The 27,984-nt window shown below is 37.1% G+C and overlaps 1 protein-coding gene across 1 annotated transcript; it reads left to right on the top strand.

Moving 5' to 3' along the window:
* LOC109060035 (voltage-dependent calcium channel gamma-3 subunit) lies at nt 1-27,893 on the top strand. The gene is made up of 4 exons (XM_042719969.1): nt 1-1,067; nt 19,115-19,198; nt 26,223-26,363; nt 27,154-27,893. Exons 1-4 carry the CDS (start codon nt 857-859, stop codon nt 27,645-27,647), a joined length of 930 nt encoding a protein of 309 aa, XP_042575903.1. The 5' UTR covers nt 1-856; the 3' UTR covers nt 27,648-27,893.
* The last annotated feature ends 91 nt before the right edge of the window (nt 27,894-27,984 follow it).

Genomic DNA, 27,984 nt, shown 5'->3' with positions numbered 1-27,984 from the left:
GTAGCACATTGGTTGAGCCAGGGGCGCTGTGCGGGGAGAAACTCGGAGATTAACAGACGAGAGGCTTCGTCTATTCAGCAGCGCGGAGAGCAGCCAGCGCGCTCCGCTCCGCTCCCTATGTGGGCGGTGTTTCAAACAAGCGGATCCGCGAGGAACGTGGGAGCTGTCATTGCTGTGAGACACATTTGCGGAGACCAGCATCACCGTTGACAGCAATTACAAGTGCTGGGAATATGTTCATTTAAACGCGCAGCTCTTGATAGGTGCCTTCTTAACATGCTGCTCCACATATAATCAAATGAAATTTTCTTTAGATTCGCCAGATCTGAAGGGGAATTTTGGACAGAAACAAGCTGATCATGAAGTGGGATATTTTACTCATCTCTTGTGTTTTAGAGAAAAATACCGGATGCTTCCATTGAACGAAGGTATTTTCCGCTGGATTAACAAAGGACAGTATTAAAAACACTGGTTTATTGCCGTCTTCGGGAAACAAAGATGTTCTTGTGAAGTCACAGGCGAAACATCGTGTCATTCGTTTAGCCTGGTGCCTCAATTGCAAAATGCTGTGGTGCTGATGAGAGACTGTTCCTCGATAACAGTTTTTTTCACAACCCGGAATGACAAACAAATAGCTCTCCGCTTGAGCGATGGAAACACTGTGAGGTTTCTTACTGAACTTGAGAAGCAGCAACAGCGACTGCAACAGTCTCGACACCACAGAAATCAGTACATAATAATGGTATGGGCTTCTGAAGTCGATTGGAGCATGGAGTGCGCGCACCAGGCAGGCTAGGAGGTTTTACGAGACACACTAAGAACCCAGTTTTGACTCCCCATCCTGAAATGAGGCAAAATGTTGATGTGTGACAGAGGAGTCCAAATGCTCATCACCACAGTGGGCGCGTTCGCCGCGTTCAGCCTGATGACTATCGCTGTGGGAACGGACTACTGGCTGTACTCACGAGGAGTGTGCCGGGTCAAAAGTAATAACGAGAACGAGACGAGCAGGAAGAATGAAGAAGTCATGACCCACTCCGGACTGTGGAGAACCTGCTGTCTAGAAGGTAAGTAAGAGATTTCTTGTGCTTCTGAAAGTCCAAGGGGTCCAACTTATGTGCTTTTTTTCTATCTAGATTCTAGTAGAGTTGCTTTTCTGGTGCACTCTTAAAAAATAAAGGTTCCGAAAGGGGGTTTTCACAGTGATGCCATTGATATAAGAACCGGTTTTGGTTCCCCAAAGAACCTTGTTGACAAGTTCTTAAAAGAACCATGTTTTGTTTTTTTGTTTTTTCTTAGTGTATAAAGAACATTTTGTGGAGTGAAAAGGTTCCATGGATGGTAAAGGTTCTTTGTGGAGCCATTGATGCCTGTAAAGAACCTTTATTTTAAACACAAGCCTATACACTTGTGTTCATTCTATCCTATCTAACTGAGGATTATTTAATTCTACACATTGAAAGCACTACTAACCTTAGTCTATCACCAGAATTTATTTTTATACTACAGTATTTAGTTCAGTCCTAACTGTTCAAATGATTTTTTTCACAAATGGAGTCTTTTACATAGGCAGCATGATGATTGCAGCTGTCATATAACCAATAGATCAGAGCTAAATTGTCTAATTAGCCTACTCACTCGTCAATTCAAAATAAGATGGGCAATCATATTGATTACCTTATATTGCAGTTCAATAAAAGCACTCTATTCTGTGAAGTATAAATGTCTCAGTATTGCAAGCTGTTGACACGGAACAGAATAATTGGCTAATGCTGTTAGTGTCATTGCAATAATGTCACCAATACAGATAACATAAATAAATATGTCCCTTACATAAAGGAAAGAAACTAGAAGCATTAAAATTATGAAAATATGTATTTTTGGGGTGCAGTGTATTCACTCATAAAGCTGTAATCAGCCCGTCTGTTATGTCAGTCGAGATGCTCTGAACAGACTGAGCAGATTTAAAAGGCTTTTTGAGGGGAAAATCAAAGTCAATTCAAACAAGAAGCCTCCAGCCTTAAACAAGTACAGTGAGCTCAACAAAACACCCTGTGGGGTTTAAAACATACCCTGTTATTTAAATGTACATCATATACCATCAGAACACGGTGATGGCTTGTTCCTTTTACTTATCCTCTTCCTCTGTTTTCCTCGTTTTCCTCCTTATCTTCCCTCTCTTTCCTTGCCTTTGTCCTCTGGGTGGATTCATTTTAATTCCATGCAGTTTAGGTTTTGGCAGCCCTGACACTGCTTCACTGGGAGCGAAATAATGTACTTCATAATGTCTTTTCAAACTTTGATTAATCTCCTGCCCCAGGGAACGCAGAGAGGTGTCATGACTGCAGTGTGATGGGAAGATCCTCATCTTTAATTGAAAGGGATGGGCGCAATCCAATAGATGTGGCCATGGCAGATTACACAAATCCAGTGATTGACTTTTCAGTATTAATTTAATTGAAGTGTATGTCACTGTCACCCAGTGCACAGATACCCACAGCCATATTTGATCCACTTTAAATCTCAAAAAGATTCTCATGATTTATTTGCTTAATATCAATGAGGGATTGATCCGTCTTAGTAGAAACCTATCACTCTGAGTCATGGTCTAGGCTTGTCTGTACATAAATCTTTGAGGAAGGTAATAATGAGGCTTTCTGCTGGACAAGACTACATGACTGCTCTCTGAATATAACCTTCAAGAGTGTGCTGCTCTACAGCCCTCTTCTCTCTACATCACTTCATGCATGACGGCTTTGCTTTGCCCGTTGATGTTATTTAAAATCAACATGTAACCAACATTGACCCTTTTTACTTTCACATTTCTGATCTTATTGCATCAAAAAAAAAAAAATATTGGCATTTGTCATCTTGAATTGAAATATCATTACTTACTCTTAATAGAAACAACTTTCCTTTCTTGATGACATCAGGCCATGCAACCTATTTGATAATGTCTTATCACAATCCAATTAATTCTCCGTTGATAAAATCAAGTTTTACCCCTCATCAAATAGACTTTCTTGATCAGAAATGTGTTGAATTATGAAGATAAAAAGGGTTGCGAAACCAATTCAAATTGACTTTAAAAATATTTTCCTTTATACATGTTGAGTTTTTGTTCTTGAGAGATTTGGCCTCTTTGTGATTATTGGTCCTGTGCTTGAAATGATAGTTCACCAAGAAATGAAAATTCTGTCATGATTTGCTCATCCTCAAGTAATTTTTTAGCTGAACACATACACACACACAAAAAAAAGATATCATGAAGAACACTTTTGTTTTTGTCCATAAATTGAAACTTTCTCTGCAGCTTTTTTTTAGACCCTTTGGACTTTCATTGACTTACGTAAAAAAAAAAAAAAACACTTAAGACATTTCTCAAAATATCTTATTTTTTATGTTCCATAAAGAAAGTCAACTTTAATTTTTGCTTGAACTATTACTTTTGATAGGAAAGATGCTTATAAATTTAATAATTTAATAAAAAATCAGAAGAGAGCTGTTTGCACTGAGGAAGAAAACTGTACAGGTGTACCAGTGCTTATTATTGAAAAGCCATGAGTGCAACATTAGTGTTAAAGAAGGAGTGTAGATTTGTGTTCATGTTTTCAGTAGTCTGTCAAGTCACACTACCTTTGTCTTCAGCATCCTTACATGTCCAATAGCCAGGTGTGTTAAACGCTCTGGGGGAGTTCATCAAGGACAGCTCTGTGTGCCAGTATGTAAATGGCTGTGTCTCTGCAGGAGGTCTAAGCAGCACTGATCGAGACTTCCTGGAAAAGCTGTGAAATAAAGTGTGACTTGGATTTGATGGGCCGCCTAAGATCATGGTTCTTACCACATAATTACAGTTTAAATGGTACAGTCATATGTTTAAAGCAAACATCATATCAGACCATTGGAATTCATATGAATGAGAATGTGATTCACTGCTCCAATTTTTCATTGAAACACACAGTAGCCCTGTTCTTTTCCAGATTATCCTTTAGGGTTTTTTTATGTATGGGGTTACAAAGACCCTGTGATTAACACTACTGTTCAAAAGTTTAAGGGTCAGTGAGGTTTGTTTTTACTTTTGTTTTTTCAGAAAGACATTGATCGTGATGGTAAATTTTAAATGTGTGTTACAAACAAAAAAATAATTTGTTCTTTTGAACTTTTTATTGATCTAAGATGCCTAAAAATATCAAATATCATGGTTTTCATGAAGGATCTGAAGGATCATGTGACACTGAAGATGAAAATTCAGCTTTGCCATCACAAGAATAAATTAAATTATTTAAAAAATACATTAAAAATAGAAAAGAGTTGTTTTAAATTGAAATAATATTTCTCAATATGAATGTTTTTACTTTATTTTTCATTAAATGAATGCAGTAAGCATAAGAGACGTACAACTTTAAAAATCTTGCCGGTTGTGTATAATAATAGTAATTTCAAAATGAACCTTTCAGAATTATTTTAATATGCTCCTCTAATCTAATAAAAAACCCAGTCAGCAGATCATTTTGGAGCTTTAACCATCTGTTTTATCATAAAGTAGACATGCACTTTTAGATATGTGACTTTTATTAATTCCAGTAATTCTAATAAAGAAATATATATCAAAACAAATCAAATAAACAACTGGCAGGGGTTTATTTGTACAGTGTCAGAGAACTGAGCATGTGGAAATCCATCACGTTTAATCTTGTTTTATATCTTTGGTCTGTGAGACCCAAACAGAAATGATGTAACATTTTTCAGAGGAGAATTTTTGAAGTGTAAGTTAAAATTGTGTTCATAATCTATTCTCAGAAGATTAGGAAAAGTCAAGAAGTATCAGCCCGATCCTTTAATATGAAGTATAATTTTCAGGCTATTAAATTGGCCTCAAGGCCTCCCAAACAGAACGTGAGGGTTAAATATATGGCGTGTTGCGTCGCATGTCATCATAGGGAGAAGCATTAGTGGTTATGTACGTAGTAATAATTGACCGCTCCAGTGGAATTTAACACGGGTTCATATGCTGAATGGAGGCATAAGATTAATGCAGTACGTCCTCAAGTGCAGGTGGACCTCATGGGAACGGTTTGGCCGTGCTCAGGATAAATGATGACCTGGGAACTGAGGTAAGGTGGGGGAGAGAGAGGCAAAGCAGGGAGTGATGAAGAGGGACTCTTCCTTCCAAGTGTGCACCCAAGCAAAGCCTGTCTCATACACTCTCATCACACACACACATCTCCTTGGAAACCAGCCGCTCCCGCCTGCGAGATATGCCCACTGCTCTATCTCCATACCTTCCCCCATCCTCAACCCTGCTTCCCGTCCTCCTCCTCCTCCCCTTGTTCACGTAAGCTTTGGAGAAACAGAAACGGCCATCACACAGCTCCTCAAACATGTGTCAAACATGCATAGAGAGATGCACATGCATGAGGGCACATATTGTGAAACGGACAGTTTGATTGGCTCATTGGGACGTGAACATACTACCTCATAAGCACTTACACTGCCACTCGGGACACTTCGCAGGAATGCAGCCCATGTTTTTGCCTTTTTAATGTGCACTAAAGGTGCGAGTGAGGGCTGTTAGACTGGGAACAAAAGGAAGGGCTAATACACATGGCTACAGTGGACTTCATTTATTATGGCAGTGGTAATGGAAGAAACTTGTCAGCACTTTGCAGTACATTGTTGAAATACACTTTTTATCTATACGCTAGCAGAATGTTTTTTTTGGTGGCAAATTGAATGAGCAGAAAAATTAATAATGAATGTTTCTTTGTGTTAAAGCCCAGTCAGTATAACAGTCAGATATGCTTTCACCATTTTCATTTAGTGCCACTGACATGAGCTCCTATACGTCTTTGTGTAAAGGCTTATGGGGGAATGTGAAGAAACTTCCTGATTTTAAATGACGGCAAGTTAGCAGCCTATTCTGTCTGGTGAAGTATATATGTGATCATGTACTCTGCCCCGAGCTGGGGTCTATTCTTTGTGATAATGGCCAACTAACTTTACATTATCCAACTTATAAGTTTAAATTATTTGAAAATTTAACTTTTAACTTTAGTTCATTACAATTTACAAAGCAATCAGCCTGTAAATAAGACATGGACAATGGCAAATACTAAGAAATATCTGACTGCCGAATGACCAATCAGGATTGTATATTCCAGAGAGCATTGGGTCTCATTCATTAGTATTTATGTGGATTATTCTATGTGGAACTTCTCACAAAAAAAAAAAAAAAAAAAAAAAAAAAGATTACTTTTATTTAGTAAGAATGCATTACATTGATAAAAGTGACAGTATTTAAAAAAAAATCATAAGATGTCTATTTCAGGTAATTAAATACTTTGCTTTTGAAGTTTTTATTCATCAAAGAAGCATGAAAAAAGTATTATGGTTTCAACAAAAATAGTAAACAGCAAAAAAAAAAATCTACATTTATAATAATAAGAAAATGTATTAATAATTGTGCACCATTTCAGCATATTAGAATAATTTCTGAATGATCATGTGACACTGAGGACTGGGGTAATGACTGCTGAAAATTCAGCATTAGAAATAAATCACATTTCACAAAATATTAATATTTCACAATATTATGTTTTTTTTTTTTTTTTTTTTTTTTTTTTTTTTAATATATATTTTGGATCAAATAAATTCAGCATTTGCGAGCATATAAGAGACTTCTTTCAAAAACATAAAATCTGAATTATTTCAAAGTCCAAACTTTCTTAGATTTTTGCATGCATGTGGTTTCAGTTGCTTGTACATTTTTTTGGTAAATTTAGAATACATTTCAGTATGAAAGTTACTGATGAATCATGCTTTGTTTGTGAAAAAGTTCATAAGTTAGAGACGCATTGTCTATTCCAGAGTATTGTCTAGTATGTATATGCGATGGGAAACTCAGGGACCTCACAGTTTTTTGAGTGCAAGGCATTGCTAAAAGTACAGCGTACCCACCATGCACTGTGACAAACTGCAAATGAGCACAATTTTGTATAGGCTGGGCTTCTGAAACCATGCAATGTTTAGCAAACCGATGTATTAATATCTAATGCCATGCAAAATCAATACAATATTGATGGTAGTTTATCCCTCCGTGACAGTGTGTTGATATGATGTGGTGGGTACATGGCGTCCTGTGAAGCCGGCAGGAGAATGTGGACCATAGTGAGTCACTGCTGTTCCAGGCTCCTGCCTGTGATGCTGCCTCTGCCCCCTGGCTGGGATGACCTTTGTGAGGCAAATTACTCTTGATAGATCCTCTAACAGCATTGGTTAAGCTTGCAAAAATAGCTCCCCGTGTCTCCTCCCCATCTCAGAGGCTCAGCAACCAGAGATAACACCAATACCCGACTCCTGTGGGCTGAGCTGGAGGAAGTGAGGTTACATTCATACGGGGCTGCGCCAGATTTTATGAGAATGTGTTTTTGGGTTAACTAGTCTTAGTTTTGAGTTAATTAGTCTCAAAGGTTAGACATTACTGATCAAAGACTGGTGACCCATAACTGGGTTTTCAACAAGGAGGAGGGATTATATATTTTATATGTGCTGTTATTTGAAAGACATTCACTAAGGAGCGTGATATAGTTTTATGGATGTTGTCAGGCCCTCTGCTGACCCAAAAACACTCTCTTTTGGACACGTGCCTGCTGTATACAGTACATAAATACGCACACATATTCATAGAGACCTGCCAGAGATACTGAGTGGCTCACATTAGCTTGAGATGAAGTGCCAGGGCTAGGATGGATTTCATATTGGTTACTGTGAAAGGGAGAGTGTGGAATAAAGGAAGAGACTGTACTATATTGACAAGAGGGACAGGGTGCCAAGAGAAAGCAGGCCTGAAAAATCTGTTTGTGCAAACACTTTTCAATGAGTGTTGATTTAGGTGATAACAGGGCTTCTGAGAATGTGTTGCTGGCAGTCCGTCTTTGTGTGTGTGGCCCATTTGCTCTGTCACTAGTATTGTCACTTTGTTGTCAGGCTTTGTCAAGTTTTTAAATGCATTAATTAATATTTTTCACACTTTTTGCATAGATTGATAGACATTGATAAATGCTGCTCATAAGACATTGTTTCTATTAGACTTCATCACTGCAAGTATGCTTGTTACTGTGTTCTAAGTATATAAAACTTTTGGAAAATAAAGGGATGTGTGATAATGGTTCCATATAAATTATCAGCTGATATACAGTATAGAGACTTTTTAAGTTATTAGTATCAGCCAAGGGTATTTAGTCAAGTCACCTTTATTTATATAGCACTTTTAACAATACAGATTGTGTCAAAGCAGCTTTACAGTATTAAATAGGAAAATTGTGTGTAATAATGCGAAATTTATTATTGTATTATTTTACATTGATGGCTTATTTCCACCATTTTTACATTTTGATTCCCTTTGCCATCAAACTCCCACTTAAAGTTAATCTTTAAATAATTTAATGCTGTTAAATGTCATTTTTAGCAAAAAGTAATAACAAAAATAAAAATTTTTATTCCAAAATTTTTTTCTGTATTTATATAAATATTATAAATTAAAATAAGTCCATAAAACCATTATGAGCCATGAAAATAATTATTTAATTAAACAATATTTCCTATCCCCTAACCCTAAACCTACCCCTTACAGAAAACCTGTTTGCATTGTTACACTTTCAGATAAACAACATTTACTATTTTTAATTATTTATTTATTTAAATATTGTATTTCATATTTTAGTCGACATGAAATGAAAATTCATAAAGTTCATAGAATTTTTAAATGCATGCAATTGATGATCTTATTGTGTATGTATATATATATATATACAGTACATGTCAAAATATATATATATATATATATATATATATATATATATATATATATATATATATACATAAAAACTTGACCTTCCAGTGTAAACAACAGACTTCTCTCTAGTGACGTATATGGAGGACTTCTCTGGTCATTTTGTTCAAGCCACCCCTTTCTTACAGTACATTTCAAGCTCACATTCAGATCTGCCTCCATCTAATCAATAGCCGATGGATAGAACAAAGTACCGCCCTACATTTTTCCTTTTACTTATTTGTTTCACTTAGATGTATGACAAAATAAAGACCTCTGTTTTATCAAAACTTTACAACTAGGTTAGGGACATGAGCAGAGCAATAAAATCTACATAAAAGGCACTTGTAAAAACTTTCTGTGATAGTTTTTATGTGACCTTCATATAACAGAACAAGAGAATTAAAGTTATGTTTCTAGTTTCAACCCCTGGGATGTACTGTAGTTGAAGACTAAGACTATGGATGCCCACACATCTAAATACTGAGCTTTGTCTGACACTAACAACAATATAAGTCCAGCAGTCCCAAGGTCCTTTGCGGTGTCAGACACAGACTTTCACACTCCTTGGGCAAGCATTGATTGTGCTGGCCTCTAGGGGGTTTCTCTTAATGTACTTAGAGCTCAACAGTATCGCTATAGGTCTTCAAACAGCACCCACACCAGCCCGTCCACACAAGTCACCGCATGAATTATTATGGCTTTGGCAATGAGTAAGTGTCTTCAATATCTGCAGCATGTCCACCTGCGGGGTTTCATAAGCTCACCGCCGAACAATAGTTATGGCTGTGTCCCTGTTTTTATGAGCTATCCGTCTTGTGTTTCTGCGATCTCCTGGTGTATTGTGATTAGGAAGCCTGCTGAAAAAGCCGTGTTCCTCCCCTGTGTTATTAAGTGTCGTTATCTCCCTTAAGCCCTGGTTGTTTACTCGCTTGCATCCACTCATGTGGAACAGTTTTTGGCACATTTCATGTAGATGTCCAGCGCTATTCCCAAGCTCTTGTATGATATGTATTTTATTAGGGATAGTGGGAAAGCAAAGGGATCAGGGAGGGCTAGAACTGAATATTGATGTGTGTGTGTGTGTGTGTCGACTTCACCTCTGCATGAATACGGGCAGCGCTGAGTGTTAACAAGCCAAATAAGTCCATTAAACACGATGTTGGCCCGCGCCTGAGGAGACCTCTCTGTGGAGAAGGGGCTGGCAGGAACCTTTAGTTGGCTTTCACAGACAGCTTCCTCCTTTTCATGGAAAACTAAATCAAGCATGTTGGCTCTGAAGAATAGCCATGAGATGAAGGCCATTCGATGTGTGTCAGAAAAAAAGTGCTTTCACAGCAATCACAGTGTCAGCATCGGCTGCTGTTGGACTCACATGTACGTACCAGCTGTCTTTGAGTCCCTCCCATATGTAGCAGAACGTTCCTCATCCTTCGGATCAGGCTCTTATGGTGTCGGGCAAATTTTTATCGGCCGAACATACGCCCTTTTAGGATTTACCCCCCACACAAAATGTGTTCACTTTCATGGTTCTGCTGTCATGTGTTGTGCAGTAAGCCCAAATATTCATGAGCTCTTTCTTTGGCAACCAAAAGACAAGATGGTCTAATTGAATTACAAATAGGGAGCGCAGCCCGCTTTAGATGAATACTGTCATTCCTCTGTCGAAGTGCTTTGGCCTTGCTGGGGTGAGTTAGCAGTTTGCAACCCATCAAACTGGTGAATTTCAGGCCAAGTTTGGGTCAGTTTTTTTATGTATAACTGATGTTTTTATAATTGTTTTAGGAATATTTAAAAGGGTAAGTTACCAAAATATGTTATTATTTCAAATACAGTTGAAACATCAAAATAAAACTTCAAAATGAAATGAAGACAAGAAAATGATAACAGTTGAAACATCAAAATAAAACTTCAAAATGTAATTTTTTGTACTGAACAGAAAAGAAAGTTACACAGGTGTGGAATGACATGAAGGTGAGTTAATGATGAATTACTAATACTATCTAAACAATTTTATACTTTTGGGGTGAACTGTCACTTAAAATTGATCATTCTGCTATTTAATGGCAATGTCTTTCCAAATATGTATGACTATTTTTTTCCTGATGCATGAAAGGAAATATATTGACATATACAGCAGTTCAAAAGTTTGGGGCCGGTAAGATTTTAATTTTATTTTTGAATAAACAAATTAATCATTTTATTCAGTAAATAATAATATGATTACTAGATGACAGTAAATACATTTATAATGTTACAACATAATAATGAATGCTGCTCTTAAGAACTTTCTGTTAATCATAGAATCCTTGAAAAGTATGCAAGCAGTTCAAAGTTTTCAACATTTCAACAATAAAAAGAAATGTTTATTGAGCTTCAAATCAGCATATTAGAATGATTTCTGAATTATCATGTGACACTGAAGACTGGAGTAATAATGCTGAAAATTCAGACATCACAAGAATAAATTACATTTTAAAATATATCCAAATTGAAAACAGGTATTTTATATTTCACAATAATGCTGTTTTTACTGTAATTTTGATCAAATAAATGCACCCTTGATAAGCCTTAGAGAAAAAAAAATGATTTTAATTATCGAAGATACAAACAATGACACAATATGATTTTTTTTCTTGGAAATTGCATTGCTAATCCACATCCGAGGGGGCGCTTAGTTTGAATATGCACGACACCTCTGGAAGGAAAAGAAGAGATATTGTCCAGGAGTGATGTAAACCTGAACCCCTCAGGATTGCTTAGACTATTCAGCCCCTGAGAGACATTCAAGAGCCCCTGCGGTTCTTGAGGAAGTGGCCGCCTGTATCAGCTGCTGCACAACCTCTCTACCCGTCTTCTGCAGTGTGCTGTCGTTTGAAAAGATTCCATTTAATGGAAAAGACCAGAGCAGAAGTAGCCGACTTAAATAAACAAGAATAGATATTGGGCCCTGCTGAGACAACAGTAATAAGCAGCTAACAGCATCCGAGTGTGCAGGCGAGCGGGAGAGAGAAGGGGCCATGCGATGCCACAAGTGGAATAAGATTGCCTCTTGTACAATTTGAAGTCTTTCAGCCCCGTCCCAGTTGTCTTGGACAGGCCACATTGCACATTTATTACCCCATTCTCCAGAAACATGATTTAACATGGACGCTCCATGTCTCCACTTATCGCAGAGCTCGAATAAAGCATTCCTTGCCTTGTTATGTTTAGTTGAATTAGCGGGCTGGAAAGTGAGCCTCTTGTGTTAGTAGGAATATTATTGTGCAGAGATATCGTGCCCTGTGGAGGATCATTAAAACCATGCCTAATAAATGTGGATGACTCACCGTGTCAAAACCATTAGGCCAATCAGTCTCTCTGCAAGCTGGGCCTTAATTTTCAGACTCTACCTGCAAAATTAAACACACACAGGTCATTAAAAGCAGCAGAAAGGTGCAGTGTTGTCACCGGAGCAGTGATTACTGTCACACTCTGACTGGCACGAGCCATTGCTAGCTCAATTTCATTGTGGCTACGGAAATGTGCTTTAAGCTTCTTTCCCAAACCTAGTGAGCTGCCTTGCTTTTTAAAGCCTGCATAGATAGCTGCCTTTGAAGATAGCATCCTAAACAAAATGTGAAGCGACTTATTTGGAACAACTCTGCGTGACGCACAAATAGCACTATTCATAGGGCTGGGTAAAAATAATCAGGATTTTCATTTAAATCATCTCCAGTTGAAATCCCAAGGTTGAGCTTTGACTCCAAGCCTATTTTCATTGTAAGGTCCACGCACTATACCCAATGAAAATTTCATATAATGGCAAATGAAATTGATGAATTTGTGAAGTTAATTTTGGTAGTGTGTACTGAATGTGATGCAATAAAAAAGACCCGTAGGTCCAGTTCGTACTATACGGATTGAAACTTACTTAAAAAGATCTATATGAAATTAAATGAAATGTGAAAAATGAAAATTAAATGATATGCAATGTGGACATACTACTTCCATTATGTTGTTACTGTCACGTGCTTCATTGCCATTCACAAATCCTCTACTGTGGCCTCATGGGATAGTAAAGAGTCCATTGAGTGAGCACTCTATCAGGGTACTTTTTGTTTTTTTTTATTTCAGTTTCATGTGTGTTACCATGGAATACTATGAATTTGGTCATACTACTCTTTTCACATTATCACTTACTGAACACTGTAAAACAATGGCGGTGAATTTAATGGTAAAAAACTGTAAAAATGCTTCAGTAAAAACCTGTTAAATGGTTAACAGTAAATTCCCCTACTCCCTGTATATACGGTGAATAACCGTAAACTCACATTCCCAGGATCCCCTGCGTTACATTTCTAATTTTTGTTGTTAAAATAACTATGTTTCTTCTTAGTTTTTTCTCATCAGTTTTGCATATTAGGGCTGTGTGTTACACCTAATGTTGTTAAATGAATGTTTATTGCATTATTTCAGTTTCATGTGTGTTACCATGATGGTGTTTAGTGTTTGTGTGAATGACACTCTGCACCTTCTATATATGTTATTATTTAAAAGCTGCTTATGATATGCTTTGGTTCATCTTGTGACTTTCTCATCACCATCTGAATTTGGTGGTTGTCAGTGTATTACAAAGGCACAAAAAGATTTCAGTACTTCAATAGGAACCTAAAATAACACAACAATAAATTATACAGTAAATTTTACTGAATTTTTTTTTTCAATGTATAATATGGAAGTTTAAAATCAACAAAAACCAAATCTAAACAATCATTGTGCTTTATTCAGGTTACAGAAGTCTTCAGGATCGAAGAGTATGCACACACATCAACCAGAGCGAGAGCTCATCAATCATTGTGCTTTATTCAGGTTACAGAAGTCTTCAGGATCTGATTCTGGATCAAATATATGTCTGGATCTCATTTTTAGCCATAGTTAATTCAATAAAATAAATTTTCCTTTCCTATTTATATCGATGTCACAGCTTGCGGTTGATTACTTCACAAAAGCTTTGCATGCTTTTGACTCTTTAGCTCCACCCACAGCATGCCTCCAGGAGCTCAACTGTTTTCTGAGAGAAGCGTAAAGCTGTAACTGTCTTTTATAAATCTTTTAAAAAACTTAAAGACTCTTCGGAGATATGAAGGATGCAGTACCACTCTATAGGATTCACAGGAGATTGACAGAAACTGTGTGTTATGTCCAATTTAAAGATGCATTTACTGCATTTACATTTTTGTTTATTTCCTGTAATATTTACAAAATTAAAGATGAATAATTTGACAATGAATCAGTATGAGGAATATTTTATGCAGGCTACCAGTGCACACTTATAAGATACAGCATCTGGATTTACCAAGGTTTACAAGATTTGTGGAATTAAGTGTTTATTAGATATTCAAAGATTTGTTCAAATTATATAAAAGCTTACTTTCTGTATGCATACGGTATCACAGAAAGTATGATCGCGTTTGCCTGTCTTTCTGCTACTATTAAAAGGCAAACTCTATAATACTTTTTCATGTACCATTTAATTTCATTGTTTAACATTTTTTTGGCAGAGCTGTTAAACAAAGACTAAACTAATAAATATGGACAATGGGCACTCCTGTGTGTCTGTACTCAGGCACAGGCATTATCTGTGAGTCCAAATGAATCAGTAATAGTCTTGTTCATAGTCGTGAATATTCACACTTTTTGAAGTTGAAGTTTTGAACGTAAGACACGGGTGTAGTGGTCAAACACATCTCTCTAGCATGTTTATATAGAAAAACAATAGAAAAGCAGCTTAGTGGAATACAAAAGCATATTCTGTGTGAATTGCTCCGTAGTGCTCTATAATGCCTTGAAACACTAGATACAGTAGGTAGCTCACTAGATTTTGGAACACAGCTATAATGATGTATAATAAAGTTACAATATTCCTCACGTGTACAACACGCTAAAAAGAAAGGCTTTGAGACTGCCTAGATCGTCATTTTATGGAAATGCTGACTTCTGCTCGGTTGAACACAAATGAAGTCTTTACACTTTGACTGTAAGTTCCCTTTAAGCTGAGGGTGAATGCATAGGCAAATTAAGCTGAGCATGTATTTCTCTGAAGTGTGACTAACCATGTGTCAATCAGAGCGAGGCACACAGCCTGTGTGCTATCAGAGGAACTCCAGCGGCAGAGCTCTTCACCCACCGCCGGCCACACAGGGCCGAGAGAGGACAGCGACGATGCCGAAGCTCAGGGCAACACAAAAGCCCCTATTCATCCCCCTTTCTCCTTTTCCTTTTATAAAAGTGTCGCTTTATCTGTTAGTAATGCGCTGAGTAGGCGAGAGAGCTGCGCTGGCTACACAATCCAAGAGGAGGAGGGGATGAAGGGAGGGCCGAGTGGAAAATGTCTCCATCAGTTCTTAATCTTTCTGGTCTCCTCCAACAAAGCTGTCACCTTTGAGGAGATCTCTGTTGAATTATTCAGACCGGAGGTGTGTCGGTGCGGCTCACGGGACTCACCGCTCTGTTCACCTGTGGAAGCAGAGACCCAGAGGCTCGAATCAACACAACCGGATGAGTTGTTTACTTATCCACACAAAGGTAGCCTTTAATTGAAAACATGTCTCTGGTGATTTTACCTCAATATTGACTGTAAACTACTTGCTTTCCCACTTCTCTCTCTCTCTCAACGTCTCTATTGATATCTGAGCACGAGCACTCCATTAGCTTAAAGTGTGAAACACAGACTCAAATGTGACTAATTGTTTTAAGAGGGTCCTGAGACAAAAGGGTCAATGAGACCTCAAAGTGTGATGAAGACAAATCTGTCCACCATCAGACAACAACACCAAAAAAAAAAAAAGGTTTCAACGTTTTGTGTGTGTGTGTGTGTGTGTGTGTGTGAATTCACGGAAACAGCGTGTGTGTGTGTGTGTGTGTGTTTTCTAATCAGATTATGTGTGTGTGTGTGTGTGTGTGTGTGTGAATTCACGGAAACAGCGTTTGAGTTTTCTAATCAGATTATTCTGAATCATTGCATTGTCAGCATAGAACCAAATGAGGACTTTTAATTCCAATGCAAAGTATTCCTTGCAGGCGTTTTTCCAAGGGACCCTTTCGGCTAATAGCATCAGTGTTCTTTTTATTTATTCACAGGCTGTTTGTAATGATAGTAAACACAGAGATAAAAGCTAATGAAATACTTCCTCACTAATGCATTCACCCGTCCTCCGGTGAAGCTCTCTGACAGGTCCACGGCTGAAGTTGTGACAATCATGCTGTCATTCTGCAGGTTTGTGTTATGTAAATGGAGACAAAGAGCTGGGCTCTAAATCTGAGTGATTGTTGGTAAAAGCAGCTGCTGGGTCTTATGATGCTTTTAGCGCCGCTGTAATCCATCGCAGCTCATTGGAGGATGGAGAGGCCTGGTTGTACTTCACACTATGCTAGACAGATAAGTGTGGACACGGGCAGTGGACAGGGGATTTATTGAAATATGATATGAGATGACTGTCTTTCAGTTGAAATTACAATAGGGAGGAGTGCTAGAAACTGGCACTTATGTGTGTGTGTGTGTATGTGTGTATCTTCTTAATCATATTTTGGGGACAAATTTGTAGCTTTCATTTATAAATATTTTATTATTCTTATTATTGTGAAAATTTAGAAGGCTATCTGTTCTGTTAGGGTCATGGTGTGGGTTACAGTTAGGTTATGGTATTTATAATTAGCTATACATAAAAACAGTATAAGTCTGTGGAATGTTCTAATTTAGATAGCTAATTAAACGTGTGTGTGTGTGTGTGTGTGTGTGTGTGTGTGTGTGTGTGTGTGTGTGTGTGTGTGTGTAGGCATTTTAAAACAACTTTGAATGTGGCTCATCTATTTAGTTAAAACTGTTTGTTTTATAATGTTACTGGGTTAATCTCACACACAAAAAAAATATCTTGATCATTTCACTTAAAAATCAAAAATACACCTAAAAATATTAATAAATAAATATATAATGCAACATTATATATTTAACTTTATGCAACGGATCATGAAGTATATATGTTGCAAATATATAATTTTGCATTATTGTAATATTTTATTGACATTTAAAACATTTTCCTCCCAAAAAGTCATTACATTGATTGATTGATTGATTACACATTGAGAATTGGGGACATGCTTAGTTTGCTAAAAAATGTTTCGCAAAATCACAAATCTTAATAGTCCTACAAATTTATTTTTATGTTAATGTTATTATTATTATTCAAAACGTAGTTCATTTTCATTTTTAATTTTGTCTTGAAATATGACCTTGCCATTTCTTGACAATATAAATGTACTTTTTTTTTCAGATTTACTACATTTTTTCCTCTTTTAAGTCTGTTTTATATAGTAGATTGTTATTTAATATATTTAATTATATTAAATAATTATTCAGTTATATAACATAATATTGTATTAATGAATTTGTAGGGAATATATATATATATATATATATATAAAACCACCCAGCCCTACCTGCAAATGTGGTGCTTTGTTACAGGATGTGTTCATAAAGTGCCTAAAACCCACAATGGTACACTTCGTAATTCTTTATCATTGTACGTTGCAACCTTTAGGTGAAGTCATTGATGCATGGGGTGTTTTATATCGCAATTTTTCGATCTTATCAAAATTCACATTATTTTATATCCGAGGACTCACATCACATTAAAGCCCTTCCCACTCAAATCATAAATACGTCACAGCAGTCACAGTCACCATGACAATAACCGTCCCTCTCTCAGAGTCTTCATCGCCTACTCGTTTTCTGATCTCCCTCCATCTCTGTGTTATGAGCAGGCAATATTTGTGTGTGTGTGTGTGTGTGTGTGTGTGTGTGTGTGTGTGTGTGTGTGTGTGTGTGTGTGTGTGTGTGTGTGTGTTTGAGGGAGTGAATAGAGCTGAATGGCTTTGAGTGGCCAGTCTGTCAGGTCACCTGTAGACAGTGATGGTGGGAGAGGGCTGCGGGCTGAGCCAGAGGGGATTTCTGAAGAAGCCAGAGTGCCCTGATTCACTCTGAATCATTGAAAGCCCTCACCATCCACCACAGAGACCTGTTCTGTCTTTTTCTTAAACAAAATGGCTAAAAGCATTTCACAGAAACAAACACAGTCCCATGAAAACCATAAGTTTATAGGTCTATGTGGCCTCATTAGGTGCTGTCTGTTCAGTATTATTTCAGAGTTCTTATCCAAAATGTTGGTTGATAAATGTTAGAAATGTCATTCTGTCCTCTGTCCTCTTTTGTAATTGTATTATAAGATTCTATCTGTCTATCTATCTATCTATCTATCTATCTATCTATCTATCTATCTATCTATCTATCTATCTATCTATCTATCTATCTACCTATTTTTTGTTTTGTCATGCCATTTAATGTGTTTCCAAGTTATTAAATTTAATTGTATTAATTTATAATATTTAAATGTATTTCATTATATTTTTGCTATGATTGAACTGAGCCTGAATGGATGCCAGTCACATAGTTGAGAATATGAATGATAAATATACAATAAAACAGAGGTTTAATGTTTCAGTAATATCTGTCAGATGGGTATGATTTGGTCCAAGCAGCATATCAAAAGAATTTGAAGGGAAGATAAAAGGTTAAATGATGTAAATCAAGGGGGTCTCTGGAAGCACAAAAATATTTAACCAGAAAATAAGGGGATACATCTTGGAATACATCCATTTTAACAGTTTTAACAGTACTGTGAACTGATACTAGCTACAGAGAAGCTGATACATGAGTATTGCTTAAAATGGAAACATTTCAAACACAAACTGAGCATTTGAGCTGTGTACTCCTCCTTTAATGTAGCAGAGAATGTGACAGTATGTGTCAGAATGGTTCACCCATACATAACGGCGCACAGCCGAGTGAACGCGCATGTATTTGGTACGATAAACCTCTTCATTAGCCGGTCACATGTTATGCCCGAGGGCAGAAGCGTTATTTTTGTTCATTTGTCATCTTGAGCGCACAGCCGAGTGAACAGGGGTTGTCAGTGAATGCACAAGACAGCATGCATACGTGCACATACGCACACACATATACACATAGCAAGCAGCTTACTAGGACTGTGCTCACTGACCTGATAAATGCATAAGAAAATGCTGCAAAATAAACACACCAAGACATGTTTACTTTTGTATTTACACATAAAATGGACTCCTGTAGTGTGTGTGTGTATTTGTATGCGCTCCAACACATGCATGCAAAAAAAATCGACTAATGGTATTTGACACTCTCTCTCCTCTCTCTGTTCTTCATGGCTGCAGGAACATTTCGAGGTGTCTGTAAGAAGATTGACCACTTTCCAGAGGATGCAGATTATGAGCAGGATGCAGCAGAGTATTTACTACGTAAGTCTGTCAAAACAACACACATCAGGGGCGTTTTCTCTGAGGAGGCAAGGCACCTATTCAAAATAAATTGGTTGAGAAAATAATCAAATATAGAAAAGGCAAAACAAATATTTCAAAATATGAGCTGAAATATTGTGTGAATCACTCATTTTTATGCAATAGCACCGTCCAAGAGTGATACCAGCAGATAAAGGGGGAGGCAGTGTCTCTTTTGGTTTCCTTTGGTTCTCATTGAGTTCCTATAGCGTGACGTAAATGTAAGAGCAGGGGATGGTAAAATTGCCTCAATGTCACTATGATTGGCTGGTTATTTTGTCAGTGCAAAAATAACCACCTAGTGTGGCCCACAAATTGGTCCAAATTGTGGAAACTGTCTAATTACAAACAACAGACTCAAACAACAACCACTCGGACAACAACCACCTATCAAAAATGTCATGCTTTCCACAAAAATATTAAGCAACACAACTGTTTCCATCATTGATCATTGTTTTTTATCAAATAAATGGAGCCTTGGTGAGCCAATGAGGCTTCTTTTAAACATTCAGAAATATTACTGACCCTTAACTTTTGAGCGGTAGTGCAAGCGTACAGTAATGTTATAGTATTGGTTGCATATTGATGCTGTAAGATAAAACGCTGTTCTCATATAAACCTCAAATGAAACATGAATTTTAATTTATACTGAACTAAAAACTCAAACCCAGAAAGAAGACTCTGTACAAGTACCCCACACACATCTCAACCGTCTCACAATCCCCCAGACTGATGATATGCATAGAGAAGGGTCATATTGGTCAGATGGATTTTTCTCGTTTAGCCCTGCTTGGTTTCTTCAGTTTCTGCAATGACCTCCACACTTTTTACCATCTTATAGATTAGGTGCAGCGTGTCTTGAAATTGCTTGGTGACTGAAGCTGAACAAAGTAGATGCACGCATTCAAGCATGTCATGGTTTATGCTTAGTGATAAATCATGCTTACCCACAAGTCTTTACACTGTCATGGGCATTTGGTTGTACTATTTAAGTGACATCTTTTTTAACTGGCTCCCCTGTGTAAATTCTTGGAATATGTTTGTTCTTTCATTTGGGTTTTTGCTTGTGTGTCCAATACATTATTTACAAGATTCCTGTGATTATGAACCAGTCACACGTTAAAGGGATACTTCACCAAAAAATTAACATTCTGTTATTATTTACTCAACCTCATGTTGTTTCAAACCTGTATGCTCTTATTTGACCTATGGAACACAGAAGTAGAACATCTTTAGGAATCGTTTTGCATGAATGAACATCACTGAGAAAACTACTGTGATGGTGTGGCATCAAACTGGATTGGTCTTTTAACTTTGTATTTGTTTTAATTTCATGATTTCTATTTTTCCCTCTGTTCAATTAAAAATGTGAGGGAAAAAGGCAAAAATGGTGGTTTCTCAGTGATGTCCATTTATCAAAAAGCAACCAAATCAATCATGTGTAGCCTAATTTAAATAAATATGTGTGGAGAGGGAATGCTCACAATACTGCTAATGACCCATAAATACACCCTGGGCATCAGTAATTAGACCTTTTACAGTAATAGGCATTTAGAGGTACAATTATTAATTATAATGTTATTTGCATAATAATTATTTAATAATATTTTTTTTTTAATCATATACACTTATGGCGAATATACAAGGCAAGTGTGGGCAAATGATAACCATACCTGAAAATACTAGGAGTTATGCATTCAACAGGGTTGGAAACATGTTATATCTGATATGTAAAATGTATAATGGGTTAATCCCCAATCTTAGTGTAGAATGTAGTGATGTTTATCTTGTATAGATTATTTTTTAACTTTTCCTTCATATTACAATGTTAAACCGAGTGTAATGGTTTATCCAAAAAAAAAAAAAAAAAAATGTAGGGCAGTGACTTTGTTCTATTCTTCAATGGGATATTGAGATGTGGGCTTTCACTCAAAAAATGAATGCAAGCTTGCAGCTGATGGTGGATGGATGGAGTTTTATGCATATTAATGGTGTATTCACATATACAAGTATTAAACTTTAAAGGAACATTTCATCCCAAAATGAAAATTCTGTCATTAATTACTCACCCTCATGTCGTTCCAAACCTGTAAGACCTTCGTTCATCTTCAGAACACAAATTAAGATATTTTTGATGAAATCCGAGAGCTTTCTGTCCCTCCATTGACAGCAAGGAAACTACCATGTTCAAAGCCCAGAAACATAGTGGGGACTTCATTGTGGTACTCTTGTGAATGGCAGCAGAGACTGACTTCAAGAGAAAAAAATGTTGAAAAAAAGTCAAGTTTTCTTTGTTCAAAAATAGTATTCTCGTAGCTTCATAAAATTAAGGTTGAATCACTGATGTCACATGGTCTATTTTTAACAGTGTTCTTACTACCTTTCTGCGCTTTGAACGTGTCAGTTGTGTTGCTGTCTATGCAGGGTCAAAAAGCTCTTAGATTTCAACAAAAATATCTTAATTTATGTTCAGAAGATCAACAAAGGTCTTACGGATTTGGAACGACATGAGGGTGAGTAATTAATGACAGAATTCTCATTTTTGGGTGAACTAACACTTTAAATGAACCAAACCCATATTAGTTAAAGTGAACCAAAAAGTGAACATTCTGTAAGTAACCTCAGTGTTTTTGGTGTTCAAAGAGGATTCAATGGAACCATGAAAGGACTCATAATGAACTTTACTCACACCACCTCCTGAGGTTTGTTTTTGGGTCTGTTCAGGGGAATCTGAGATGATTTGGGGTGTTTGAGTTATGTGATTTTAATTAAAAATCAAAACGTCAAAAAAGAAAAATATACACAGATGAATCTTGCATTTAGAAAATAGATAGGAATTTATATTTTTATACAGACTTTAAGGCACTTTTGTGTTTTCTCAGTTGGTGGCTATGAGCTGTTGTTGAATGGAAAGGTGTAGAGAGTGAAAATCGTTTTTAAAAAATGACTTTGAGTTCTATTGGGAAAAATACAAGCATATGGGTTTGGAATGACAGAATGTCATTTTTTATTTTTGGATGAAATATCCCTTTAACAAAGAGTCCAAGAGCAGCCTTCCACACACTTTAGCTTTATGGAGAGACTGATGTGAAATCTTACTGCATGTAAACAACAAACCTGTTTCTGCCAATAACTATTTACACTAGACATCTCAGACTAAAGTTTCACAGAGGGTAAGTCTAACATGATCGGTGTCGGCATGTCGACTGTTTGTGCAATCGAGAAGCCACAGTTACAGACATCCTTCCCAGACTTCAAGGGCAAGAAAGACCTCTGCTTTACAGCGCCATTTGCTGCCCTGTTCATAGTGCTATTGGCATGTTATTTAGAACAGTGCAATGAAATACATTCATGAGCACTACAAATATACATTTCTGAGCAAAAAAAAAAAAAAAAAAAAAGAACAAACTGATTTTGAAGGTAAATGCATTTGAAAAGCTTTTCCCTTCTCTGTTTTTTTTCTCTGCCTTTGATTCACTCGATCTTTATCTGTCTCTCTCATGGCGTACTTTAGTTGCCCTTGAGATGGCTGTTTCTCCCTATGAGCATTGTTCTAATTTCTCTGTTATTCGTTTGAAGCAGAGGGCTGTGTCCTCTGGCCTAACATGCTCTGCGTGCAAGTTCAGACGGGCATTTCACATTCTGCCCTGCACGACTTTGTGTACAAAATGCCCACCCCACAGTTTACAGGGGATTCACGAGGCTGATAACCTCGACTTGTTAACCAGAGAGGCCCATCCGTCCAGTTTTCAAACTGAAAAGTCTAAGCCAAGCACAAATAAATGTTTCAGTCGTCCCACAGAGGTCTTACCCTATGTAAATCTTACCTGTCAGCGAGACGATGGACCCATCAAGGACGCAGATGTCATTCTTTCTGTTGCATGCTAATGCTCTGTACAATCCTCCTCAATAAATATCTCCCATTTCCAGCTGTAATTAAGCACGGCTCGGCCACTGATCCATTTTTCAAGGATGGCAGGAAAATTGGATGATGGAGGAGTATTTTGTCTTCCCCTGGGCATGAATATATTAATGAGGTGTGCCATGGGAGACTGCTGATCCACTGAAGAGAGAGAGAAATGAAGGGGAGGGAAGGAGAGTGACATTTCTTAGAGAAACACAATGAAGCCATAGTGCAGTTTTCTTCACAAACAACTTACCAACTTATCATCAATGAGTGTGTTGACCTGCACATCTGCTTAATGAGCAAATGATATTTAAAGTCATCAGAGATTTCATAAATGGTTTAAGCAAAGGTTTTTGCTCGTTACTTTTCAGAATTCATCATTTGAGAATTGGCCATTGAATAGGCCATTTAATTGACATTTCAATTGGAATGACAAAAAAGGAATGAATGAATTGCAATTCAAAGATATTCAGCACAGTCCCACGGTGAGATTTTAGTAGTTCTGCAAGAAAACAAATCATTTTGTCATTCATTTTGACTTATTCTGACATTTTACCCCCATTAGGTGCCACAGCAGATCATCCGCATATTTATTTGTTTTACAGTGGATACCTTTGCTATTCATTTTGACTTGTTGTAACTATTCACTCCATGAATTTAATATGTTTAATAATTTACATTTATCCATTAAAATGGTCAACAACAACAAAAAAAACCACAAAATGTCTGCCACATGAATTTCAGATATTATAGAAATAAATATGTTTTATTATAAATTAGAGCATCCTTGCAAATGAACTGTACCTCCAAAATAAATGTATTAATTTATGAAATATAATGAAGATATATTCATGTAATATATAAATTCTATATATTTATATAAAGACCAAAATTCAATCAGCAATTCATACTGAAAAATCAAATATATAATAAATGTCATAAATTTAAATAAAATTACATTGAATGTCGTTGCATTTCTATTCTACTTACTGTTTGCAACCTCATTTAAAATTAAGGAATTAAAATGTACTTTTAAAGGCATTCAAAATTCAGTTCTCACCCACAATGTTTTGCATGACTGTGTAACAGTTCTTTCTTCAAAACTGGACAAAAATTTGCACGTCAACGTGATGTTCTTGCATGATTGTTCAGAGATTTGCATTGTTTTATATTATTATTGGTTTACATAGCTATCAGTGTTTTGTTGTATATATAAGCATCACTGTCGGTTTGTAAATGCACTGGGGTAAAGGATCATTTAAAGGCTAAATTTCAGAAAAAGCTAAACTGGCATATTTTCCTATCACATTCACTTGTTATTTTGTCTTGCCCCTCTTGTCCCAAAATATTTATTTCTTAGAGGAGAGGCGCTCAGAAGGGCAAATGCTGCAGCGCTGCGGTATGCATAGCAATAGCGTACTGATAAGGGCAGTCAACTAGGCTATTGACATTGATCCTGACACTCTCAGACGCCCCTCCTTTAGCTTTTATCCTATTTCTGAAGAGGCTGATCAAGCTTGATCTGAGGCAGAGTGAAGGAGCGAGGAGTTCAGCCAGTGTGAGAAGCCCCGTGTGTGCTGCATTTTCTGATCCAGAACCTTCCGCAAATAATTGGAAGGAAGTACAAAACATTTTGGACAGATGCTGTCTGTTGCAGTGCTCAAATCTGTGAAGACTTAACTAAACACAGTGCTTCAAGGAGACACTCTTTCTGCAGAGCACTATCAGATGGCTCGCTCGGGATGAAGTGTTCCAGTGCTGGGATATTAGACCGAATACCTCTGATGAGACAGACTGATTTACACCATAAATCCAAAAAACTTATGTGTACCATAAAAGTCATTGTATCAGTAAATCTAAAAGGCATCATCTATTCACCAACATGGTTGGTTTCGACACAGCAAAGTATGGCATATATCAAATAAATGTAGTGTTGTCGAGCAAGAAAGAAACTTCTTGCAAAACATTCATATACATAAAGTAAATAGACAATCACATAATTATAGATGTATATTTAAGAAGTATGAGAGGACATCATATTACAAATATTTTTACATAAAAGACCATTTTAGGGCATGACACAGTTGAGAAGACTACACTTTTATTCAAAAGTTTGAGGTCAGTAAGAATTAAATTGACCAAAAGTGACAATGAAGATGTTTTTTTTTTTAAAAAAAAAAAAAAAACAATAATAAAAAAAAATGATAATTGAACTTTCTATTCTTTAAAAAATCCTGAAAAAAAGTGTCAACAAATATATAAGCCGCAGCACACCTTTTTGCAAACTGATAATAATAAGAAAGTTTCTTGAGTAGCAAATCAGTGTTTAGAATGATTTCTGAAGAATCATCCCTTGAAAAAAAAGCTTTACCATCACAGGAATAAATGACATTTTAGAATATATTCAAACAGTAAAATTGTAACAATATTTTACAATGCAAAACAATAAAAAACAAACAAAAATTTATAAATGTAGTGCTAACAAGAAAGAAACTACATACAAAAAAAAAAATAACAAAACAAATTTAAATATTATAATCACACAATTAAAAAACTTAAAAACTATCACTTAAAATCTTAATATTAATATATAATTAAAATGCTTAAAAATACCTCTTTATTACCTTATATTACCTTATTTCTACCAAGTCTAAGCCTTACATTTTTTTTTGTTAGTCTCTAGGTTCATAAAGTGATTTTTTACTTAAATAAAATAAGCTAATTAAGATGTTACCACTTACAGAGATTCACAACTACATAAAGTAATTTTTCTTCTTTCAATTTTTTTTAGTTTAAGGATAATATTTGGCCTTTGTGTGTGTTGTGCAGTGATAAAAAATAAGCTGGTGGACATGTGTTTGCATCATAGATGCAGTATATTGTTTATTTTAGTACAGTTTGCATCCAAATAGCATCCAAAGCCCTGTTTTCTAAATAATCAATATAAGCATAAATGGACCTTTGAATTTGATCTGTCATTCACATAAAAATATTTTAAAAGACTCTTTATATGGCGAGTTTCCCTCTGTACTATTTACAGTGATGCTAATGTGGTTGGGTTTCTTGTATCTCCCTCAGGAGCAGTGAGAGCATCCAGCATCTTCCCCATCATGAGCGTTGGCCTTCTGTTCATGGGAGGTTTGTGTGTGGCTGCCAGTGAGTTTTACAGGAGCAGACACAATGTCATCCTCAGTGCTGGAATCTTCTTTGTTTCTGCTGGTAAGAGATTAAACCCACTGCATCAGTGCAAGCATGCTCAGCCTGTTTATATTTTTAGCTTTAGCATATTTCCGTCATTCCGAACCTCAGTCAGTTGTCCGAACCAGGGTTTCCCCACAACACAGAGAGTATCTTTTGGTTCATAATACAGCTTGCCTACAATGGATTAGTTCACAGACAGGTTAGGATGTCGTCCTCCCCGTAGACTCCGCAGATCTGTGTTGACTTCCCAGATTAACTCTGATTATTGACAAAGGAAATGGATGGGCCGGCTCAAGCAGTGTAAACAAACAGCAGGCCAGCATATTGACCCACTGCTGTAGTACTGGCCTGGGAAAGGGTGACAGACGGGGATCCTCAAACAGAACTGCATGTTGGTCAAATATTTAGAGAAGACCCCATTAGGACCTCATGAGCACACAAATGAGCCCAACTCCCTCCATTACAACTGAATTATGATGAATCAGTTCTCATGATTGCAGCGAACATGCTGCCGATGACAGAGTGTTGCTTTGTACACAACAATGCTCTTGGAATCGCCTCATCCTATTGGTTATGATCTAAATATTCGATGGCAACCTGCTAATTATTTACCCTTCAATATGATGGCGATGATAAAAAGCTAATTAAAATGTTTCAATTGTTCTTTTTTTCTGTGTTCCGCATGGCTGATAAGTGATGCATTCTTGTGTAATGATACGGAATGATGAGCCACAGCTGCGTGCTGAGCCGTAACTTTCTCTCTCTCTTTTCTCTCTTGCCCTATCCTCTGCTGTTACTCCTCACGCAGGCCTAAGTAACATCATCGGCATTATCGTGTACATATCCGCCAATTCGGGCGACCCCGGCCAGAGCGATTCGAAGAAGAGCTACTCATACGGCTGGTCCTTCTACTTCGGCGCACTGTCCTTCATAATGGCCGAAATGGTGGGTGTGCTCGCTGTGCACATGTTCATCGAGAAACACCGAAAGCAGCGTGCCAAGTCCCGCACCGAGCTGATCAAGAAGTCGGCCTTCAGTCGCATCCCCAGCTACCGCTACCGATTCCGCCGACGCTCCAGCTGCCGCTCCAGCGAACCTGCCTCTCGTGACGCTTCGCCCATGGGCAAGAGTGGGTACACGGGCCCCGCTGCGGCAGATATCTCCATGTACACCCTGTCCAGGGATCCCTCCAAGGCGGCTATGGGTGCCTTGCTCAACTCCGAGAGGGAGTTTTTGCAGGCTCACAACTCCAACGCTAAGGACTTCAAAGATGCGGCCAACAGGAGGACCACTCCAGTCTGAGAGAGTTTAAGCACAGAGGAAGTGCCACGGCCAAGACGTTACAACCACAGACTTGAGCTGGACCCCAGCAGGAAGAAGAATTCACTCGAGGCCTGCAGGGCTATAACCCTCTTTCTATAACATTATATATAAATATACAGTCATGGCCAAAAGTTTTGGCAGTGACATAAATTTTGTGTTTTGCAAAGTTTGCTGCTTAAGCTGTTGTGGTGTTCATTCACATTGTTTCAAGATTATTGTGTAGAGTGATCTACAGAATTTTAAATAATTGCTAAAAGCTTCATTAGCCAAAAAAAGAACTTTTCAAAAAAAAAAAAAATTTCACTGTTTTTTGATC

This window comes from Cyprinus carpio, chromosome B3 (genome assembly GCF_018340385.1).
Source record: "Cyprinus carpio isolate SPL01 chromosome B3, ASM1834038v1, whole genome shotgun sequence".
Classification (NCBI taxonomy): domain Eukaryota; kingdom Metazoa; phylum Chordata; class Actinopteri; order Cypriniformes; family Cyprinidae; genus Cyprinus; species Cyprinus carpio.
This window is presented reverse-complemented; position numbering and strand designations above follow the sequence as displayed.

Excerpts from the sequence above, each read along its gene's own strand:
- LOC109060035 (XM_042719969.1), top strand. The coding sequence starts at position 857 with ATGTTGATGTGTGACAGAGGAGTCCAAATGCTCATCACCACAGTGGGC. Across the intron at positions 1,068-19,114 it reads GAGAACCTGCTGTCTAGAAG|GAACATTTCGAGGTGTCTGT; the intron begins GTAAGTAAGAGA and ends TCATGGCTGCAG. Across the intron at positions 19,199-26,222 it reads TGCAGCAGAGTATTTACTAC|GAGCAGTGAGAGCATCCAGC; the intron begins GTAAGTCTGTCA and ends TATCTCCCTCAG.